At 46.5% G+C, this 24,430-nt stretch overlaps 1 protein-coding gene across 2 annotated transcripts in view; it reads right to left on the bottom strand.

Moving 5' to 3' along the window:
• The window catches only part of HIPK2 (homeodomain interacting protein kinase 2), an 84,425-nt gene that overhangs the window by 44,952 nt on the left and 15,043 nt on the right, over positions 1–24,430 (bottom strand). For both annotated transcript variants that reach the window (XM_038754560.1, XM_038754561.1), the window contains exons 3-5: positions 11,657–11,780; positions 5,590–5,709; positions 2,725–2,811 (exon numbers count right to left, since the gene is read on the bottom strand). In XM_038754560.1, the coding sequence (XP_038610488.1) occupies positions 2,725–2,811; positions 5,590–5,709; positions 11,657–11,780 (331 nt within the window). The remainder of the gene's footprint in view (positions 1–2,724; positions 2,812–5,589; positions 5,710–11,656; positions 11,781–24,430) is intronic.

The following is a 24,430-nucleotide window of genomic DNA, read 5'->3' as shown; positions in this document are numbered from 1 at the left end:
ATGTTGGGTAGGGACTGTCTCTACACGTTGCCAATTTGTACTTCCCAAGCGCTTAGTACAGTGCTCTGCACGTAGTAAGCGCTCAATAAATACGATTGATGATGATGATGATGATGGGGAGGTTACAAGGTGATCAGGTTGTCCCACGGGGGGGCTCACAGTCTTCATTCCCATTTTACAGATGAGGGAACTGAGGCCCAGAGAAGTGAAGTGAGGACCGAGGGGCCTTGTCGTCATTCTTTCATCCCTTCACTCATTCATTCATCCACTCGTCGTCATTCATCCATCCATTCATTCATTCATCCATCCACCCATCCACTCATTCAATTGATTTTATTAATATGTTTTGTTTCGTCGTCCGTCTCCCCCTTCTAGCCTGTGAGCCTGCTGTTGGGTAGGGACCGCCTCTATCTGTTGCCGACTTGTCTTTCCCAAGCGCTTAGTACAGTGCTCTGCACACAGTAAGAGCTCAATAAATACGATTGGATGAATGATGAATGAAATGACTTGCCCAAAGTCACCCAGCTGACAATTGGCGGAGCCGGGATTTGAACCCATGACCTCTGACTCCAAAGCCCGGGCTCTTTCCGCTGAGCCACGCTGCTTCTCTAATTGAGCGCTTACTATGTGCAGGGCGCTGTACTAACCGCTTGGAAGAGTTGGTAGCACGTTCCCTGCCGACAAGGTGCAGTTCTTGCCATTCTCTAAAACCCTGGGCCGCCCGTGGGGCTGGAGCGCAGCGTGGCCACGAACGCTTGCCATTGCGGTCAAATGGGGATTAAGACTGTGAGCTTTCGGTGGGATGGAGACTGTCTCAGTGGAAAGAGCCCGGGCTTTCGAGCCAGAGGTCATGGGTTCAAATCCCGGCTCTTCCCCTTGTCAGCTGTGTGACTTCGGGCAAGTCACTTCGCTTCTCTGGGCCTCAGTTCCCTCATCTGGAAAATGGGGATAAAGACTGGGAGCCCCAAGTGGGACAACCTGATCACCTTGTAACCTCCCGAGCGCTTAGAATGGTGCTTTGCACATAGTAAGCGCTTAATAAGTGCCATCATCATTAAAATGATCAGAGCACATGTCCGGCGGGCAGCGGCACACTCCCGCCCCGACTTGACGGCGGGCATCTGGGCGATTTATTTATTTTATTTGTACATATTTATTCTATTTATTTTATTTTGTGAATAGGTTTTGTTTTGTTCTCTGTCTCCCCCTTCTAGACTGTGAGCCCACTGCTGGGTAGGGACCGTCTCTATACGTTGCCAACTTGTACTTCCCAAGCGCTTAGTCCAGTGCTCTGCACACAGTAAGCGCTCGATAAATACGATTGATTGAATGAATGAATGAATGAATGAATGATGTTCACCCGCACGGCCAGAGGCCCGGAGAGATCGATCAATCAATCAATCATATTTATTGAGCGCTTACTGTGTGCAGAGCACTGGATTAAGCGCTTGGGAAGTACAAGTTGGCAACGTATAGATACGGTCCCTACCCAACAGTGGGCTCACAGTCTAGAAGGGGGAGACAGAGAACAAAGCAAAACATATTCACAAAATAAAATAAATAGAATAAATATGTACAAATAAAACAAATAAATTTATTAATAATACGATTAATACGATTAAATAAATAAATACATTTATAGCGCTCAATAAATACGATCGAATGAATGAATGAATGAATGATGTTCACCCGCACGGCCAGAGGCCCGGAGAGATCGATCAATCAATCAATCATATTTATTGAGCGCTTACTGTGTGCAGAGCACTGTACTAAGCGCTGGGGAAGTCCAAGTTGGCAACATATAGAGACGGTCCCTACCCAACAGTGGGCTCACAGTCTCAACCCTGTTTCCGAAGGCGGGGTGCCGGTCTGCAGGGGAGACTCAGTGTGACATAGAGTCACATCCCGCCGCTGCCCATCACGTGGGTGACAATCCACTCCACCCCTGCTGGATCCCCGCTCGGCACGTGGCCCTGGAGCCAATGGTGGGCAAATCTGCGAGGCGATGGACCAGCGAGGGGTCTACCCAGCGCTTAGGACAGTGATTTGCACAGAGGAAGCGCTTAACGCAGCGTGGCTCAGTGGAAAGAGCACGGTCTTTGGAGTCATAGGTTATGGGTTCAAATTCCGACCCTGCCACTTTTCAGCTGTGGGACTTTGGGCCAGTCACTTCACTTCTCTATGCCTCAGTTACCTCATCCGTAAAATGGGGATAATAATAATAATAATGGCATTTATTAAGCGCTTACTATGTACAAAGCACTGTTCTAAGCGCTGGGGAGCTTACAAGGAGATCATGTTGTCCCACGGGGGGCTCACAGTCTTCATCCCCATTTTCCAGACTATGAAGACTACGAGCCCTACGTGAGACAATCTGATCACCTTGTAACCTCCCCAGCGCTTAGAACAGTGCTTTCTAAGTAAAGTAAGCACTGAATAATAATAATAATAATAATGATGGTATTTGTTAAGCGCTTACTATGTGCAATGCACTGTTCTAAGCACTGGGGAGGTTACAAGGTGATCAGGTTGTCCCATGGGGGGCTCACAGTTTTAATCCCCATTTTACAGATGAGGCACAGAGAAGTTAAGTGACTTGCCCACTTAATAAATGCCATCATTACCATTATTATTATTATTATTAATAACAAATACCATTATTATTATTATTATTATTACTATTGTTAGACCGGCCGGGGTGGCGGTAGCGCTCAGGACACTCACCTGGGCCATGTCGTCCAAACAGTTGAAGATGTATTTCCTGGCCTCCTTGGACTTAATCCCCGTCTCTGCCTCATGGTCATCTGGGGTCTGGTCAAGACAGAGGAAATTAATAATAATAATAACAATAATAATGTTTGTTAAGCACTTACAATGTACCAGGCACTGTTCTAAGCGCAGGGGTAGAGACAAGAAAATGGGGTTGGACACACTCTCTGTCCCACCTAGAGCTCACGGTCTTAATCCCCATTTTACAGATGAGGTAAATTTAAGGCCCAGAGAAGTGAAGTGACTTGACCAAGGTCACACAGCAGACAAGAGGCAGAGCTGAGATTCCAACCCAGGTCCTCCTGACTCCCACGCTGCTTCTCTCTCAGACTGTGTCTGACTCCCCACAGTCACCGCTCATCTTGCGATAATAATAACAACGATAATTGCGGTATTTGTTAAGCACTTACTACGTGCCAGGCACTGCACTAATAATGATAATACTAGTAATGATAGTGTTTATTAAGCGCTTACTATGTGCAAAGCACTGTTCTAAGCGCTGGGGAGGTTACAAGGTGATCAGGTTGTCCCATTCGGGGGGGTCCCGGTCTTCATCCCCATTTTACAGATGAGGGAACTGAGGCTCAGAGAAGTGAAATAATAATAATAATAATAATAATAATAATAATAATAATAATAATGTTGGCCCAGAGAACCAATCAATCGTATTTATTGAGTGCTTACTGTGTGCAGAGCACTGTACTAAGCGCTTACACCTTAGTAGTAAGTGACTTGAAGTGAAGTGACTTGCCTAAAGTCACACAGCTGGCAATTGGCGGAGCTGGGATTTGAACCCATGACCCAGGACTAAGCAAATCGGGTTCGAATTGTGCCTCCCCCCACAAACAGACAGAGCAAACCCAACTTTCTTCCTCTCCCTCTCTCCCTCTCTGTGAAGACCTCCTCTCGGGAGCAAATCAGCCCCCTAGCCCTTTGGTATCACCTCTATCACATCCTCAGGGAAGCCCCGGTCTCCAGGCTATTTAATAACAATGGCATTTATTAAGCGCTTACTGGTGTGCACCTCTCTAAGCGCTGGGGAGGTTACAAGGTGATCAGGTTATCCCACGGGGGGGCGGCTCCCAGTCTTCACCCCCATTTTACAGATGAGGGAACTGAGGCCCAGAGAAGTGAAATAATAATAATGATAATAATAATGTTGGCCCAGAGAAGTGACTTGCCCAAAGTCACACAGCTGGCAATTGGTGGAGCTGGGATTTGAACCCATGACCCATGACTAAGCAAATCGGGTTTGAATTGTGCCTCCCCCCACAAACAGACAGAGCAAACCCCACTTTCTTCCCCTCCCTCTCCTCTGTGAAGACCACCTCCCGGGGGCAAATCGGCCCCCAAGCCCTTCGGAATTACCTCTATCACACCCCACTTTCTTCCCCTCCCTCTCTCCCTCTCCTCCGTGAAGACCTCCTCCGGGGGGCAAATCGTCCCCCAAACCCTTTGGAATTACCTCTATCACATCCCACTTTCTTCCCCTCCCTCTCTCCCTCTCCTCTGTGAAGACCTCCTCCGGGGGGCAAATCGGCCCCCAAACCCTTTGGAATTACCTCTATCACATCCTCCTTTCTTCCCCTCCCTCTCTCCCTCTCCTCTGTGAAGACCTCCTCTCGGGAGCAAATCGGCCCCCAAAGCCTTTGGAATTACCTCTATCACATCCCACTTTCTTCCCCTCCCTCTCTCCCTCTCCTCTGTGAAGACCTCCTCCCGGGGGCAAATCGGCCCCCAAGCCCTTTGGAATTACCTCTATCACATCCCACTTTCTTCCCCTCCCTCTCTCCCTCTCCTCCGTGAAGACCTCCTCTCAGGGGCAAATCGGCCCCCAAGCCCTTTGGAATTACCTCTATCACATCCCACTTTCTTCCCCTCCCTCTCTCCCTCTCCTCTGTGAAGACCTCCTCCCGGGGGCAAATCGGCCCCCAAGCCCTTTGGAATTACCTCTATCACATCCCACTTTCTTCCCCTCCCTCTCTCCCTCTCCTCTGTGAAGACCTCCTCCCGAGGGCAAATCAGCCCCCAAACCCTTTAGAATTACCTCTATCACATCCCACTTTCTTCCCCTCCCTCTCTCCCTCTCCTCTGTGAAGACCTCCTCCCGGGGGCAAATCGGCCCCCAGACCCTTTGGAATTACCTCTATCACATCCCACTTTCTTCCCCTCCCTCTCTCCCTCTCCTCTGTGAAGACCTCCTCCCGGGGGCAAATCGGTCCCCAAGCCCTTTGGAATTACCTCTATCACATCCCACTTTCTTCCCCTCCCTCTCTCCCTCTCCTCTGTGAAGACCTCCTCCCGAGGGCAAATCGGCCCCCAGACCCTTCGGAATTACCTCTATCACATCCCACTTTCTTCCCCTCCCTCTCTCCCTCTCCTCCGTGAAGACCTCCTCCCGGGGGCAAATCGGCCCCCAAGCCCTTTGGAATTACCTCTATCACATCCCACTTTCTTCCCCTCCCTCTCTCCCTCTCCTCCGTGAAGACCTCCTCCCGGGGGCAAATCGGCCCCCCAAGCCCTTTGGAATTACCTCTATCACATCCTCGGTCTCCAGGCTATTTAATAACAATGGCATTTATTAAGCACTCGCTATGTGCAAAGCACCGCTCTAAGCGCTGAAGCAGGGTCAGCCATACCCACTGCCCCACCCGGCCCGGCCCGGTTTCACCCTCTGAATATTAATATGTTGCCAACTTGTACTTTCCAAGCGCTTAGTCCAGTGCTCTGCACACAGTAAGCGCTCAATAAATACGATTGATGATGATGATGATGAATTCACACGGCCCCCCCGGGCCAGACCCCCTTCCTCCTCCCTACCTTCAGCCTCCACAAAGGGTAAGGGGAGTCTGTGTCTCGGTTGAAGAACCTGGTCGTCTTCGTCCCCGCGCTGAGCAGATACTCGGCCGGCAGCCCCTGGGTTTGGGAAATATATCGAATCTGCAAGAGTCAAAAGGATGGGGAGGAGGGGGAGACGTCAAGGGTCGCCTGAGCCCGGGATGCTCCGGGGCTGGTATTATTTATTATTATTATTTACTTTATTATTTTTTTATCACTCTATTTATTTTACTTGTACATATCTACCTACCTCCTCCAGGAGGCCTTCCCAGACTGAGCCCCTTCCTTCCTCTCCCCCTCGTCCCCCTCTCCATCCCCCCCATCTTACCTCCTTCCCTTCCCCACAGCACCTGTATATATGTATATATGTTTGTACATATTTTTTTACTCTATTTATTTATTTATTTTATTTGTACATATCTATTCTATTTATTTTATTTTGTTAGTATGTTTGGTTTTGTTCTCTGTCTCCCCCTTTTAGACTGTGAGCCCACTGTTGGGTAGGGACTGTCTCTATATGTTGCCAATTTGTACTTCCCAAGCGCTTAGTACAGTGCTCTGCACATAGTAAGCACTCAATAAATACGATTGATGATGATGATGATGATATCTATTCTGTTTATTTTATTTTGTTAGTATGTTTGGTTTTGTTCTCTGTCTCCCCCTTTTAGACTGTGAGCCCACTGTTGGGGAGGGACTGTCTCTCGATGTTGCCAACCTGGACTTCCCAAGCGCTTAGTACAGTGCTCTGCACACAGTAAACGCTCAATAAATATGATTGATGATGATGATGATGTTGGGTAGGGACTGTATATGTTGCCAACTTGGACTTCCCAAGCGCTTAGTACAGTGCTTTGCACACAGTAAGCGCTCAAAAAATATGATTGATTGATGATTGATTGGTAGTTCCTTGGGGAGGTGCAGCCCTTTGCCGATGATTGAAATCTTTTCGTGGCGTGCAGCCTTGTTCGGGTGAAGGGCTTTGTTTTAGAGACATGCCCGTCTTCTTGCCATCATCCTCTTCCAAGGCCTGGTCATCAGCGAAGAGTGACTCCTGAACGGCTGATGCGAGGATGCTCAAAAACGCCCCTCATCATCATCATCATCATCAATCGTATTTATTGAGCGCTTATTATGTGCAGAGCACTGTACTAAGCGCTTGGGAAGTACAAATTGGCAACATATAGAGACAGTCCCTACCCAACAGTGGGCTCACAGTCTAGACTGAATGAATTACCTTGTATCCCCCCCACCAGTGCTTACAACAGTGCTTGGCTTGGCACATAGTAAGCACTTACCAAGTACCATTATTATTATAGGCGAGATTGAGGTAAGTGCTCAATTCATTCATTCATTCATTCAATCGTATTTATTGAGCGCTTACTGTGTGCAGAGCACTGTACTAAGCACTTGGGAAGTACAAGTTGGCAACATGTAGAGACCCAACAGTGGGCTCACAGTCTAGATTGAATGAATTACCTTGTATCCCCCCACCCCCAGCGCTTACAACAGTGCTTGGCACATAGTAAGCACTTACCAAGTACCATTATTATTATAGGCGAGATTGAGGTAAGTGCTCAATTCATTCATTCATTCACTCAATCGTATTTATTGAGCGCTTACTGTGTGCAGAGCACTGTACTAAAGCGCTTGGGAAGTACAAGTTGGCAACATGTAGAGACCCAACAGTGGGCTCACAGTCTAGACTGAATGAATTACCTTGTATCCCCCCCACCCAGTGCTTACAACAGTGCTTGGCACGTAGTAAGCGCTTGCCACGTACCATTATTATTAAAGACGAGATCAGCGCTCAATAAATACGACTGATTGATTGATTGATCGAGGTAGAGAGAGAAGGTTGGCATTAGATAAGCGGAGTGCGCAGGCTGGGCCGGAGGAGGATTTTGAGCAGCAGCAGCAATCAATCAATCATATTTATTGAGCGCTTACTGTGTGCAGAGCATCATCAATCATCATAATCAATCGTATTTATTGAGCGCTTACTGTGTGCAGAGCACTGTACTAAGCGCTTGGGAAGTACAAATTGGCAACATATAGAGACAGTCCCTACCCAACAGTGGGCTCACAGTCTAAATGGGGGAGACAGAAAACAAAACCAAACATACTAACAAAATAAAATAAATAGAATAGATATGTACAAGTAAAATAAATAAATAAATAGAGTAATAAATATGTACAAATATGTACTAAGCACTTGGGAAGTACAAGTTGGCAACATGTAGAGACAGTCCCTACCCAACAGTGGGCTCACAGTCTAGACTGAATGAATTACCTTGTATCCCCCCCACCCAGCGCTTACAACAGTGCTTGGCACATAGTAAGCGCTTCCCAAGTACCATTATTATTATAGACGAGATCAGCGCTCAATAAATATGACTGATCGATTGATCGAGGTAGGGAGAGAAGGCTGGCATTAGATAAGTGGAGTGCGCGGGCTGGGCTGGAGGAGGATTTTGAGCAGCAGCAGCAATCAATCAATCAATCGTATTTATTCATTCATTCAATCGTATTTATTGAGCGCTTACTGTGTGCAGAGCACTGTACTAAGCGCTTGGGAAGTACAAGTTGGCAACATGTAGAGACAATCCCTACCCAACAGTGGGCTCACAGTCTAGACTGAATGAATTACCTTGTATCCCCCGACTCCCAGCGCTTACAACAGAGCTTGGCACCTAGTAAGCGCTTCCCAAGTACCATTACTATTATAGACGAGATCAGCGCTCAATAAATACGACTGATCGATTGATCGAGGTAGGGAGAGAAGGTTGGCATTAGATAAGCGGAGTGCGCAGGCTGGGCCGGAGGAGGATTTTGAGCAGCAGCAGCAATCAATCAATCAATCAATCGTATTTATTCATTCATTCATTCAATTGTATTTATTGAGCGCTTGCTGTGTGCAGAGCACTGTACTAAGCGCTGGGGAAGTACAAGTTGGCAACATGTAGAGACAGTCCCTACCCAACAGTGGGCTCAAAGTCTAGACTGAATGAATTACCTTGTATCCCCCCACCCCCAGCGCTTACAACAGAGCTTGGCACATAGTAAGCACTTCCCAAGTACCATTGTTATTATAGACGAGATCAGTGCTCAATAAATACGATTGATCGATTGATCGAGGTAGGGAGAGAAGGTTGGCATTAGATAAGCGGAGTGCACGGGCTGGGCCGGAAGAGGATTTTGAGCAGCAGCAACAATCAATTAATCAATCATATTTATTGAGCGCTTACTATGTGCACAGCATCATCAACCGTCATCATCAATCGTATTTATTGAGCGCTTACTGTGTGCAGAGCACTGTACTAAGCGCTTGGGAAGTACAAATTGGCAACATATAGAGACAGTCCCTACCCAACAGTGGGCTCACAGTCTAAAAGGGGGAGACAGAGAACAAAACCAAACATACTAACAAAATAAAATAAATAGAATAGATATGTACAAGTAAAATAAATAAATAGAGTAATAAATATGTACAAATATGTACTAAGCGCTTGGGAAGTACAAGTTGGCAACATGTAGAGACGGTCCCTACCCAACAGTGGGCTCACAGTCTAGGCTGAATGAATTACCTTGTATCCCCCCCACCAGTGCTTACAACAGTGCTTGGCACATAGTAAGCACTTACCAAGTACCATTATTATTATAGGGGAGATTGAGGTAAGTGCTCAATTCATTCATTCATTCATTCATTCAATTGTATTTATTGAGTGCTTACTGTGTGCAGAGCACTGTACTAAAGCGCTTGGGAAGTACAAGTAGAGACCCAACAGTGGGCTCACAGTCTAGACTGAATGAATTACCTTGTATCCTCCCCCCCCGCCAGCGCTTACAACAGAGCTTGGCACATAGTAAGCGCTTCCCAAGTACCATTACTATTATAGACAAGATCAGCACTCAATAAATACGACTGATCGATTGATCGAGGTAGGGAGAGAAGGCTGGCATCAGATCATCATCATCATCATCATCATCAATCGTATTTATTGAGCGCTTCCTATGTGCAGAGCACTGGACTAAGAGACAGTCCCTACCCAACAGTGGGCTCACAGTCTAAAAGGGGGAGACAGAGAACAAAACCAAACATACTAACAAAATAAAATAAATAGAATAGATATGTACAAGTAAAATAAATAAATAAATAAATAGAGTAATAAATACGTACAAATATGTACTGAGCGCTTGGGAAGTCCAAGTTGGCAACATGTAGAGACAGTCCCTACCCAAAAGTGGGCTCACAGTCTAGACTGAATGAATTACCTTGTATCCCCCCACCCCCAGCGCTTACAACAGAGCTCGGCCCATAGTAAGCGCTTCCCAAGTACCATTATTATTATAGACGAGATCAGTGCTCAATAAATACGACTGATCGATTGATCGAGGTAGGGAGAGAAGGCTGGCATCAGATCATCATCATCATCAATCATATTTATTGAGCGCTTACTATGTGCAGAGCACTGGACTAAGAGACAGTCCCTACCCAACAGTGGGCTCACAGTCTAAAAGGGGGAGACAGAGAACAAAACCAAACATACTAACAAAATAAAATAAATAGAATAGATATGTACAAGTAAAATAAATAAATAAATAAATAGAGTAATAAATACGTACAAATATGTACTGAGCGCTTGGGAAGTACAGGTTGGCAACATATAGAGACAGTCCCTACCCAACAGTGGGCTCACAGTCTAGACTGAATGAATTACCTTGTATCCCCCCACCCCCAGCGCTTACAACAGAGCTCGGCCCATAGTAAGCGCTTCCCAAGTACCATTATTATTATAGACGAGATCAGCGCTCAATAAATATGACTGATCGATTGATTGAGGTAGGGAGAGAAGGCCGGCATCAGATCATCATCATCATCAATCGTATTTATTGAGCGCTTACTATGTGCAGAGCACTGGACTAAGAGACAGTCCCTACCCAACAGTGGGCTCACAGTCTAAAAGGGGGAGACAGAGAACAAAACCAAACATACTAACAAAATAAAATTAATAGAATAGATAGGTACAAGCAAAATAAATAAATAAATAAATAAATAGAGTAATAAATACGTACAAATATGTACTGAGCGCTTGGGAAGTCCAAGTTGGCAACATGTAGAGACAGTCCCTACCCAACAGTGGGCTCACAGTCTAAAAGGGGGAGACAGAGAACAAAACCAAACACACTAACAAAATAAAATAAATAGAATAGATATGTACAAGTAAAATAAATAAATAAATAGAGTAATAAATATGTACAAATATGTACTGAGCGCTTGGGAAGTCCAAGTTGGCAACATGTAGAGACAGTCCCTACCCAACAGTGGGCTCACAGTCTAGACTGAATGAATTACCTTGTATCCCCCCACCCCCAGCGCTTACAACAGAGCTTGGCCCTTCCCACGTACCATTATTATTATAGACGAGATCAGCGCTCAATAAATACGATTGATGGATTGATCGAGGTAGGGAGAGAAGGTTGGCATTAGATAAGCGGAGTGTGCGGGCTGGGCCGGAGGAGGATTTTGAGCAGCAGCAGCAATCAATTAATCAATCATATTTATTGAGCGCTTACTATGTGCACAACATCATCAACCGTCATCATCAATCGTATTTATTGAGCACTTACTGTGTGCAGAGCACTGTACTAAGGGCTTGGGAAGTACAAATTGGCAACATATAGAGACAGTCCCTACCCAACAGTGGGCTCACAGTCTAAAAGGGGGAGACAGAGAACAAAACCAAACATACTAACAAAATAAAATAAATAGAATAGATAGGTACAAGTAAAATAAATAAATAGAGTAATAAATACGTACAAATATGTACTGAGCGCTTGGGAAGTCCAAGTTGGCAACATGTAGAGACAGTCCCTACCCAACAGTGGGCTCACAGTCTAAAAGGGGGAGACAGAGAACAAAACCAAACATACTAACAAAATAAAATAAATAGAATAGATATGTACAAGTAAAATAGAGTAATAGATAAGCGGAGTGCGCGGGCTGGGCCGGAGGAGGATCTTGAGCGGCGGCGGTCCCCGCACCCACCTGGTCGTACTCGGAGGCTCCGGGGTACAGAGGCCAGCCCAGGAACAGCTCTGCGATGACGCAGCCCAGGGACCACATGTCGATGGCCTCGCAGAACGGCAAGCCCAGGATGATCTCGGGGGCCCTGGAACGGAAGACCGGAGAGCCGCTCAGTCCCGCACCGGGCCGGGCCGTCCCGGGAGCGGCGGGCACCCGGGGCTTGGCCAGCCTGGGGACGGGACCCCGCTCGGCGGGGAAGGATGGAAGCCACCGTGCCAATCGTCCGCCAAGAGGCCCCGACGACCCCCGCCGATCCGTCCCCTTGGGGGTCGCCGCCCCATCCTCCCAAGACCCAGCGGAGGGGAATCTCCGGAAGACCCCCAAACTGGCACTGCGGTACTCGCCCGATCCCACCCTGGGTGCGGGCGCCCAAGTAGGACAGGGACTGTACCCGCCCTGGTTGCCTTGCACACTTGGTGCAGTGCCAAACGTAGTAACAAGATAAAATAAATAGAATAGATATGTACAAGTAAAATAAATAAATACAGTAATAAATCCGTACAAACATATATACAGGTGCTGTGGGGAAGGGAAGGAGGCAAGGTGAAAACAATAAAGACACCGTCCCTCGGTGGGCTTGAACCACCAACCTTTCGGTTAACAGCCGAACGCGCTGACTGATGGCGCCACAGAAACCCTTAGTTTCCCAAGCGCTTGGTACAGTGCTCTGCACACAGTAATCAATCAATCAATCGTATTTATTGAGCGCTTACTGTGTGCAGAGCACTGGACTAAGCGCTTGGGAAGCCCAGGTTGGCAACATCTAGAGACGGTCCCTACCCAACAGTGGGCTCACAGTCTAAAAGGGGGAGGCTAAAAGGGGGCTAAGCACACAGTAAGCACTTAACATAACAATAATTGGGATATTTGTTGAGCACCTACTACATCCCATTTCACCCCCCCACCTTACCCCCGTCCCCTCCCCACTTTCATTCATTCACTCGTATTTATTGAGCGCTTACTGTGTGCACAGCACTGGACTAAGCGCTTGGGAAGCCCAGGTTGGCAACATCTAGAGACGGTCCCTACCCAACAGTGGGCTCACAGTATAAAAGGGGGAGGCTAAAAGGGGGATAAGCACACAGTAATCACTTAACATAACGATAATTGGGATATTTGTTGAGCACCTACTGTCCCCCCCCCCCCGCCTTACCCCCATCCCCTCCCCACTTTCATTCATTCATTCAATCGTATTTATTGAGAGCTTACTGTATGCAGAGCACTGGACTAAGCGCTGGGGAAGGACAAGTTGACAACATATAGAGACGGTCCTTACCCAACATTCATTCATTCATTCAATCGTATTCATTGAGCGCTTACTGTGTGCAGAGCACTGGACTAAGCGCTGGGCAAGTTGACAACATATAGAGACGGTCCCTACTCAACATTCATTCATTCATTCATTCATATTTATTGAGTGCTTATGTGTGCAGAGCACTGGACTAAGCGCTGGGGAAGGACAAGTTGACAACATATAGAGACGGTCCTTACCCAACATTCATTCATTCATTCAATCGTATTCATTGAGCGCTTACTGTGTGCAGAGCACTGGACTAAGCACTTGGGAAGGACAAGTAGACAACATATAGAGACGGTCCCTACCCAACATTCATTCATTCATTCAATCGTATTTACTGAGCGCTTACTGTGTGCAGAGCACTGGACTAAGCGCTGGGCAAGTTGACAACATATAGAGACGGTCCCTACTCAACATTCATTCATTCATTCATTCGTATTTATTGAGTGCTTATGTGTGCAGAGCACTGGACTAAGCGCTGGGGAAGGACAAGTTGACAACATATAGAGACGTCCCTACCCAACATTCATTCATTCATTCAATCACATTCATTGAGCGCTTACTGTGTGCAGAGCACTGGACTAAGCGCTGGGGAAGGACAAGTTGACAACATATAGAGACGGTCCCTACCCAACATTCATTCATTCATTCAATCGTATTTATTGAGCGCTTACTGTGTGCAGAGCACTGGACTAAGCGCTGGGGAAGGACAAGCTGGCAACATCTAGAGATGGTCCCTACCCAACAGCGGGCTCACAGTCTAGAAGGGGGAGACAGAACAAAACAAAACATATTAACAAAATAAAATAAATAGAATAAATATGTACCAATAAATAAATAGAGTAATGAATACATACAAACATATATACATATATACAGGTGCTGCTCAATTGAATGAATGAACTGACTTGTCCAAGGTCACACAGCTGACAAGCGGCGGAGCTGGGATTAGAACCCACGACCTCCGGCTCCCCGGCCTGTGCTCTTTCCACTGAGCCACGCTGCTTCAATCAATCAATCAATCGTATTTATTGAGCGCTTACTGTGTGCAGAGCACTGGACTAAGCGCTTGGGAAGTCCAAGTTGGCAACATATAGAGACGGTCCCTACCCAACAGTGGGCTCACAGTCTAAAAGGTGGGCTCTCTGCTTGGTAGACACGTCCCCTGCCCACGATTAGCTTACGCCCAGTAAGCGCTTGATAAATACCATCGACGATACCGGCTCTGTTGTCAGGAACTCTCCCAAGCGCTCAGTACAGTCCTCTGCCCACGGTGAGCGATCAGTCAACAGCACCGATTGATTGCCTGTTTAATGGGCGTACGGGGGTGGGCGGCGGGAAAGGGCAGGACGCCTCCAGTGTGTCAGCCCGCTGTTGGGTAGGGACCGTCTCTATATGTTGCCAACTTGGACTTGGAGAAGCAGCGTGGCTCAGTGGAAAGAGACCGGGCTTTGGAGTCAGAGGTCAGGGGTTCGAATCCCGGCTCTGCCAACTGTCAGCTGGGTGACTTTGGGCAAGTCGCTTCACTTCTCTGGGCCTCCGTTACCTCATCTGTAAAATGGGGATTAAGACTGTGAGCCCCCTGTGGGACAACCTGATCACCTTGTAACCTCCCCAGCGCTTAGAACAGTGCTTTGCACATAGTAAGCGCTTAATAAATGCCATTATTATTATTATTCCCACAAGCGATTAGTACAGTGCACTGCACACAGTAAGCGCCCTCCTTCCTCTCCCTCTCCTCCCCCCCTCCATTCCCCCGCCTTACCTCCTTCCCTTCCCCACAGCACCTGTATAGATGTATATATGTTTGTACAGATTTATTACTCTATTTATTTATTTTACTTGTACATATCTATTTATTTTATTTTGTTAATACGTTTGGTTTTGTTGTCTGTCTCCCCCTTCTAGACTGTGAGCCCACTGTTGGGTAGGGACCGCCTCTAGATGTTGCCGACTTGGACTTCCCAAGCGCTTGGTCCAGTGCTCTGCACACAGTAAGTGCTCAATAAATACGACAATGAATGAATGAATTTATTTTATTTGTACATATTTATTCTATTTATTTTATTTTGTTAATATCGTTTGTTTTGTTCTCTGTCTCCCCCTTCTAGACTGTGAGCCCGCTGTTGGGTAGGGACCGTCTCTAGATGTCGCCGACTTGGACTTCCCAAGCGCTTGGTCCAGTGCTCTGCACACAGTAAGCGCTCAATAAATACTATTGAATGAATGAATCAATTTATTTTATTTGTACATATTTATTCTATTTATTTTATTTTGTTAACATCTTTTGTTTTGTTGTCTGTCTCCCCGTTTTAGACTGTGAGCCCACTGTTGGGTAAGGACCGTCTCTAGATGTTGCCGACTTGGACTTCCCAAGCGCTTGGTCCAGTGCTCTGCACACAGTAAGCGCTCAATAAATACAACTGAATGAATGAATGAATTTATTTTAGTTGTACATATTTATTCTATTTATTTTATTTTGTTAATATCTTTTGTTTTGTTCTCTGTCTCCCTCTTCTAGACTGTGAGCCCACTGTTGGGTAGGGACTGCCTCTAGATGTTGCCGACCTGGACTTCCCAAGCGCTTGGTCCAGTGCTCTGCACACAGTAAGCGCTCGATAAATACGATTGATTGATTGATAAATACGATTGAATGGATGAATGGTGGCTCTCTGCCACTGTAGCCCCCTGTGCCATGTTGCCACCCCAAAGAGGGGCTGGGGACCAGGCATAACTTGTTTGTGCTCCCCAGGCCTGTTGTTCCTGCCAAAAGCCGGTTCTCCGCTGGACGGCCTGGAAATCGACCCATCCTCCCGTCCCACCCTCCACGCTGAAAAGCAGCGTGGCTCCGTGGAAAACGGCCCGGGCTTCGGAGACGGAGGTCATGGGTTCAAATCCCGGCTCCGCCACTTAATAATTATGGCATTTATTAAGCGCTTACTATGTGCCAAGCACTGTTCTAAGCGCTGGGGAGGTGACAAGGTGAACAATTTGTCCCACGGGGGGCTCACAGTCTTCATCCCCATTTTCCAGTTGAGGGAACTGAGGCCCAGAGAAGTGAAGTGACTTGCCCAAAGTCACGCAGCTGACAAGTGGCGGAGCCGGGATTCGAACCCGTGACCTCCGACTCCAAAGCCTATGCTCTTTCCACTGAGCCACGCCGCTTCTTTAAGCCACTTGTCAGCCGGGTGACTGTGGGCTATTTGTACTTCCCAATTTGTACTTCCCAAGCGCTTAGTGCAGTGCTCTGCACACAGTAAGCGCTCAATAAATACGATTGATGATGATGATGATGATGGGCGAGTCACTTCACTTCTCTGAGCCTCAGTGCCCTCATCTGTCAAACGGGGATGAAGACTGAGAGCCCCCCCGCGGGACAACCCGATCGCCTTGTAACCTCCCGTGCACATAATAAGCGCTTAAGAAATGTCATCTATGTGCTCTGCACATAAATGCCATCATTGTTGTTATTATTATCACCCTCCGCCGTTCTGCACATCTTCATTTTCCTTTCCGTGTGTCCTGCTGGAGCTTCCTAGGACCACGGCGGATTTGGTTGATTTCTTTGTGTCTGCGTCCATCAGCCGTGGCCTGCCAGCCACTGCGGAGAGGAGAAAGCCCCTGGGGCACGGGGGAAAATCCCGGGAATTTGTCCGGTCCGGTCGTTTGTATCCGTTGACCGGGGGCGGCGGGGGCCTCCCACTCTGAGTCCGGCCACCGGACATTTGTCTCCACTGCTCACGGCGATTAGGAGAATAAACAGAGACAGATGCCTCGAATAGGGGAGCATTTTATCAGAAATAATAATAATAATTATAATAAAGATGGCACTTGTTAAGCACTTACTATGTGCAGAGCACTGTTCTAAGCGCTGGGGGGGGGATACAAGGTGATCAAGTTGTCCTACGTGGGGCTCACAGTCTTAATCCCCATTTTCCAGATGAGGGAACTAAGGCTCAGAGAAGTGAAGTGACTTCATCATCATCATCATCATCATCATCATCATCAATCGTATTTATTGAGCGCTTACTGTGTGCAGAGCACTGGACTAAGCGTTTGGGAAGTCCAAGTTGGCAACATAGAGAGATGGTCCCTACCCAACAGTGGGCTCACAGTCTAAAAGGGGGAGACGGAGAACAAAACCAAACATACCAACAAAATAAAATAAATAGAATAGATATGTACAAGTAAAATAAAGAAATAGAGTAATAAATAGGTACAGACATCTATACAGGTGCTGTGGGGAAGGGAAGGAGGTAAGATGGGGGAGGATGGAGAGGGGGACGAGGGGGAGAGGAAGGAAGGGGCTCAGTCTGGGAAGGCCTCCTGGAGGAGGTGAGCTCTCAGTAGGGCCGTGTGACTTGCCCAAGGTCACACAGCAGACGTGAGGCGGAGCCGGGATTCGAACCCATGACCTCTGGCTCCAAAGCCTGGGCTCTTTCCACTGAGCCACGCTGCTTCTCTTAAAGGAAGGGCGCATTGAAGTTCCTTCATTCAATCGTATTTATTGAGCGCTGACTGTGTGCAGAGCACTGGACTAAGCGCTTGGGAAGTACAAGTTGGCAACATAGAGAGACGGTCCCTACCCGACAGTGGGCTCACGGTCTAGAAGTTGGGACCACAAGAAGGTGGGAAAGCAGCGTGGCTCAGTGGAAAGAGCCTGGGCTTTGGAGTCGGAGGTCAGGGGTTCAATGAGGTCATGGGACCTGTATTTATGTACATATCATCATCATCATCATCAATCGTATTTATTGAGCGCTTACTGTGTGCAGAGCACTGGACTAAGCTCTTGGGAAGTACAAGTTGGCAACATGTAGAGACAGTCCCTACCCAACAGTGGGCTCACAGTCTAGAAGGGGGAGACGGAGAACAAAACCAAACATACTAACAAAATAAAATAAATAGAATAGATATGTACAAGTAAAATAAATATATAAATAGAGTAATGAATATATACACAGTCAGAGGTCATGGGTTCAATGAGGTCATGGGACCTGTATATATGTATATATGTTTGTACATATTTATTACTCTATTTATTTATTTATTTATTTTACTTGTACATACCTATTCTATTTATTTTATTTTGTTAGTATGTTTGGTTTTGGTCTCTATCTCCCCCTTCTAGACTGTGAGCCCGCTGTTGGGTAGGGACTGTCTCTATATGTTGCCAACCTGTACTTCCCAAGCGCTTAGTACAGTGCTCTGCACACAGTAAGCACTCAATAAATACGACTGATTGATTGATTGTACGTATCTATTCTATTTATTTTATTTTTTTAATATGTTTGGCTTTGTTCTCTGTCTCCCCCTTCTAGACTGTGAGCCCACTGTTGGGTAGGGACCGTCTCTATATGTTGCCAACTTGTACTTCCCAAGCGCTTAGTACAGTGCTCTGCACACAGTAAAAGCTCAATAAATACGATTGATTGATTGTACATATCTATTCTATTGATTTTATTTTGTTAATATGTTTGGTTTTGTTCTCTGTCTCCCCCTTTTAGACTGTGAGCCCACCGCTGGGTAGGGACTGTCTCTATATGTTGCCAACTTGTACTTCCCAAGCGCTTAGTACAGTGCTCTGCACACAGTAAAAGCTCAATAAATACGATTGATTGATTGTACATATCTATTCTATTGATTTTATTTTGTTAATATGTTTGGTTTTGTTCTCTGTCTCCCCCTTCTAGACTGTGAGCCCAATGCTGGGTAGGGACCGTCTCTATATGTTGCCAACTTGGAATTCCCAAGTGCTTAGTACAGTGCTCTGCACACAGTAAGCACTCAATAAATACGATTGACTGATTGATTGATTGACTGATTGAATCAAATCCCAGCTCTGCCAGTTGTCAGCTGTGTGACTCTGGGCAAGTCACTTAACTTCTCTGTGCCTCAGTGACCTCATCTGGAAAATGGGGATTAAGTCTGTGAGCCCCACGTGGGACAACTTGATTACCTTGTATCTACCCCAGTGTTTAGAACAGTGCTTGGCACATAGTAAGCGCTTAATAAATGCCATCATTATTATTATTATTAGTAGTAGTAGGTAGTAGTAGCAGTTATGGTATATATTGACCTCCCACTAGGTGCAAAGCACTGAACTAAAACCAGTTCTTTTTTATGGTGCTTGGTAAGCACTTAGTATGTGCCGGGTGCTGTACTAAGCGCTGGGATAGATGCAAGCTAATCAGCGTCATTCAGTCGTATTTATTGAGCGCTTACTGTGAGCAGAGCGCTGTATTAATCGCTGCGGTAGATACAAGCTAATCAGCGTCATTCAATCGTATTTATTGAGCGCTTACTGTGAGCAGAGCGCTGTATTAAGCGCTGGGGTAGATCCAAGCTAATCAGCGTCATTCAGTCGTATTTATTGAGCGCTTACTGTGAGCAGAGCGCTGTATTAAGCGCTGGGGTAGATCCAAGCTAATCAGCGTCATTGTCGTATTTATTGAGCGCTTACTGTGAGCAGAGCGCTGTATTAAGCGCTGGGGTAGATCCAAGCTAATCAGCGTCATTCAATCGTATTTATTGAGCGCTGTGAGCAGAGCGCTGTATAAAGCACTGGGGCAGATACAAGCTAATCAGCATCATCCAATCGTATTTATTGAGCACTTACTGTGAGCAGAGCGCTGTATTAAGCGCTGGGGTAGATACAAGCTAATCAGCGTCATTCAGTCGTATTTATTGAGCGCTTACTGTGAGCAGAGCGCTGTACTAAGCGCTGGGATAGATGCAAGCTAATCAGCGTCATTCAGTCGTATTTATTGAGCGCTTACTGTGAGCAGAGCGCTGTATTAAGCGCTTGGAGAGTACAATTCAGCAACAAAGAGCGACTACCCCTGCCCACAGCGGGCTCGCAGTCTAGAAGACATACTCCATGTCCTATGTGGGGCTCACGATCCTAACCTCCGTTTTACAGATGAGGTAACTGAGGCACAGAGAAGTTGATTGGTTTGCCCGAAGTCACACAGCAGGCAAGAGGCGGAGCTATGATTAAAACCTTTTGACTAAATCAACCAAATCATATTCATCATCAATTGTATTTATTGAGCGCTTACTGAGTGCAGTATTCATCGAATGCTTACTGTGTGCTTGGGAGAGTACTGTGTGCTTAGAGAAGCAGCGTGGCTCAGTGGAAAGAGCCCGGGCCTTGGAGTCAGAGGTCGTGGGTTCAAATCCCAGCTCCGCCACTTGTCAGCTGTGTGACTTTGGGCAAGTCACTTCACTTCTCTGGGCCTCAGTTCCCTCACCTGGAAAATGGGGATTAAGACTGTGAGCCCCCCATGGGACAACCTCATCACCTTGTAACCTCCCCAGCGCTTAGAACAGTGCTTAATAAATGCTATCATTATTATTATTATTATTACAACAGAGACCAATCAATCAATCGTATTTATTGAGCGCTTACTGTGTGCAAAGCACTGTACTAAGCGCTTGGGAAGTCCAAGTTGGCAACATTTAGAGACAGCAGCGTGGCTTAGTGGAAAGAGCCCGGGCTTGGGAGTCAGAGGCCGTGGGTTCTAATCCCGGCTCCGCCACTTGTCGGCTGGGTAACCTGGGGCAAGCCACTTAAATTCTCCGTGCCTCAGTTATCTCATCTGCAAAATGGGGATTAAGACTGTGAGCCTCACGTGGGCTAGCCTGATTACCTTGTACCTACGCCAGTTCTTAGAACAGTGCTTGGCAAATAGTAAGCAGAGAAGCTTTGGGTTCAAATCCCGGCTCCGCCAACTGTCAGCTGTGTGGCTTGGGGCAAGTCACTTCACTTCTCTGGGCCTCAGTTCCCTCATCTGTAAAATGGGGATGAAGACTGTGAGCCCCCCGTGGGACAACCTGATCACCTTGTAACCTCCCCAGTGCTTAGAACAGTGCTTTGCACATAGTAAGCGCTTAATAAATGCCATTATTATTATTAAGCACTTAACAAATACCACAATTATTATTATTATTAGTTGGTAGGCTCCCTTCCCACAATGACCTGCTCTACTAGGCCACGCTGCTTCTCAATCCTCAATTATGCAATTACTTGCATAAGTATGCCCCACTTTTTGGCATAATTCCTACAATTCAAAGACAGGGGAGGAGCTATTATACAGGGAAAGAAGTCTAATAAGGGGAAGGGGACAAAAAAGAGAAAAGGAGGAGGAAAGGAGGGAGGAGCTATTATAGAGGGAAAGAAGTCTAATAAGGGGAAGAGGACAAAAAAGAGAAAAGGAGGAGGAAAGGAGGAAGGAGCTATTATACGGGGAAAGAAGTCTAATAAGGGGAAGAGGACAAAAAAGAGTATAAAAAGGAGGAGGAAAGGAGGGAGGAGCTATCATACGGGGAAAGAAGTCTAATAAGGGGAAGAGGACAAAAAAGAGAAAAGGAGGAGGAAAGGAGGAAGGAGCTATTATAGAGGGAAAGAAGTCTAATAAGGGGAAGAGGACAAAAAAGAGAATAAAAAGGAGGAGGAAAGGAGGGAGGAGCTATTATGCAGGGAAAGAAGTCTAATAAGGGGAAGAGGACAAAAAAGAGAATAAAAAGGAGGAGGAAAAGAGGGAGGAGCTATTATACAGGGAAAGAAGTCTAATAAGGGGAAGAGGACAAAAAAGAGAAAAGGAGGAGGAAAGGAGGGAGGAGCTACTATACAGGGAAAGAAGTCTAATAAGGGGAAGAGGACAAAAAAGAGAATAAAAAGGAGGAGGAAAGGAGGGAGGAGCTATTACAGAGGGAAAGAAGTCTAATAAGGGTAAGAGGACAAAAAAGAGAAAAGGAGGAGGAAAGGAGGGAGGAGCTATCATACAGGGAAAGAAGTCTAATAAGGGGAAGAGGACAAAAAAGAGAAAAGGAGGAGGAAAGGAGGGAGGAGCTATTATACAGGGAAAGAAGTCTAATAAGGGGAAGAGGACAAAAAAGAGAATAAAAAGGAAGAGGAAAGGAGGGAGGAGCTTTTATGCAGGGAAAGAAGTCTAATAAGGGGAAGAGGACAAAAAATAGGATAAAAAGGAGGAGGAAAGGAGGGGAGAAGGAAGAGAGGAGGTATAAGAGCACTTGAGATTGCTTTATTACCCTTTCCCAAGTGCTGCATACAATAGATACTTGGTGAATTATGGTAATTTTCCCCAGCCCCCAACCTTTCTGAACTTCCTCTTCCTATCAATCAATGGTGTCTGTTGAACATTTAATCTTCTCAGAGTATTAAACAACTGAGAGAGTATAATAATGTAAGTAGACACGATCCCTGCCTTTAAAAAGCTTACAGTCTAGGGGGGAGGGAGACAGACATTAAGATACAGTACAAGTAAGAGTTTAAAGGTATGTTTGGGAGTATTCAAGCGCTTAGGGGAAGGAGTTTACACAGAAGATGGGGAAACAGGGAAGGAAAATGAGAGATTAGCCGGGGGGAAATGAGAGATAAGTCAGGGAAAGCGTCCTAGAAATGTGATTTTAGGCCTCTTAAAATGGGGAAAGTGATGGTCGGCTGGATTCATTCATTCATTCAATCGAATTTATTGAGCGCTTACTGTGTGCAGAGCACTGTACTAAGCGCTTTGTGAAGGGGGAAGGAGTCCCGGCCTGAGAAAGAGAGAGATGAGCATGAGGCCCAGTGAGTAGGGACACTCAAATCAATACCAGGGACAAAGATACAATCAATCGTATTTGATTGATACAACTGATACAATTGTACAATTTGATACAAGGGGATACAACTCAGTATCCCCTTTGTACAGATTTTCATGTCTGTCTCTCTTGTTGGAGAGGAAAATCATCGTGGGCAGGGGACAAAGCTTGGGCTCCTCTTGTCTGTTCCTGTGGGCTCAATCAAACATATTTACTGAGCATTTACTATGTGGAGAACACTGAACTGAGCGCTTGGGAGAATATGTTTGTACATATTTATTACTCTGTATATACTTATTACTGTATTTATTTTACTTGTACATATTTACTATTCTATTGATTTTATTTTGTTAATATGTTTTGTTTTGTCGCCTGTCTCCCCCTTCTAGACTGTGAGCCCGCTGTTGGGTAGGGACCGTCTCTAGATGTTGCCAACTTGGACTTCCCAAGCGCTTAGTCCAGTGCTCTGCACACCGTAAGCGCTCAATAAATACGATTGAATGAAAGAATGAGTTGGGTAGACGCCTTCCCTGCCCACGATGGGCTTACAGTCTAGAAGGGGAGATGGAGAGTAATATAAATAAATTACGGATATGGACAGATGTGCTGTGGGGCTGAGGGAAGTACACCCAGGAAGCGCTGAGTACATTTTATCATTCATTCAATTGCATTTATTGAGCGCTTACTGTGTGCAGAGCACTGTACTAAGCGCTTGATAATGATAGACATTTATTAAGTGCTTACTATGTGCAAAGCACTGTTCTAAGTGCTGGGGAGGTTACAAGGTGATCAGGTTGTCCCACGGGAGGGCTCACAGTCTTCATCCCCATTTTACAGATGAGGTCACTGAGGCCCAGAGAAGTGAAGTGAAGAAGCACCTGTATATCTGTATATATGTTTGTACATATTTATTACTCTATTTATTTATTTATTTATTTTACTTGTACATATCTATTCTATTTATTTTATTTTGTTAGTATGTTTGGTTTTGTTCTCTGTCTCCCCCTTTTAGACTGTGAGCCCACTGTTGGGTAGGGACTGTCTCTAGATGTTGCCAATCTGTACTTCCCAAGCGTTTAGTACAGTGCTCTGCACACAGTAAGCACTCAATAAATACAACTGATGATGATGATGATGATGAAGTGACTTGCCCAAAGTCACACAGCTGACAGTTGGTGGGGCCGGGATTTGAACCCATGACCTCTGACTCCAAAGCCCGGGCTCTTTCCACTGAGCCATGCTGCTTCTCTGTACTACTGCACTCTCCCAAGTGCTTAGTACAGTGCTCTGCACACAGTAAGTACCCAATAAATACGATTGATGGATTGATTGATTGAAGGATCTAGGAGGAGGATTCCCTGCTGCTCAGGACCCCAAGATGGGAAAACCCCAACCGGTTTCCCAGGCCCACACTGCCCTTTCCCTCTTCGCACCTCCGAGAGAGGAAAAGCGCACCAGTGGTGCGGGGCAAGCAGCCAACTGTCGGCCGGGTGGCTTTGGACAATTCACTTCACTGCTTTGGGCCTCAGTTCCTTCGTCTGCAAAATGGGGATGAAGACTCTGAGCCCCCCGTGGGACAACCGCATCACCTTGTAACCTCCCCACCGCTTAGAACAGGTGTACACCGAGGCCGCGATGCTCGGATTTCACCCCGGGTCACCGTGCCCACTTTCGGCTCCGCTCCCGCAGGCTGGAGGAGGCAAACGGGGAGGGGAAGGAGGGAGGGGAGGAGAAGAGGGGGGTGGAGGGACACGTTGCCACCAGATGGTGTGGGAAGGGGATGCCAAGTCCCCCCTTAATCCTCCTGCTGCCACGGGTGACCCTGTACTGCCCGG

The sequence above is a fragment of the Tachyglossus aculeatus genome, chromosome 11, assembly GCF_015852505.1.
Source record: "Tachyglossus aculeatus isolate mTacAcu1 chromosome 11, mTacAcu1.pri, whole genome shotgun sequence".
In the NCBI taxonomy this organism is placed as follows: Eukaryota; Metazoa; Chordata; class Mammalia; order Monotremata; family Tachyglossidae; genus Tachyglossus; species Tachyglossus aculeatus.
This window is presented reverse-complemented; position numbering and strand designations above follow the sequence as displayed.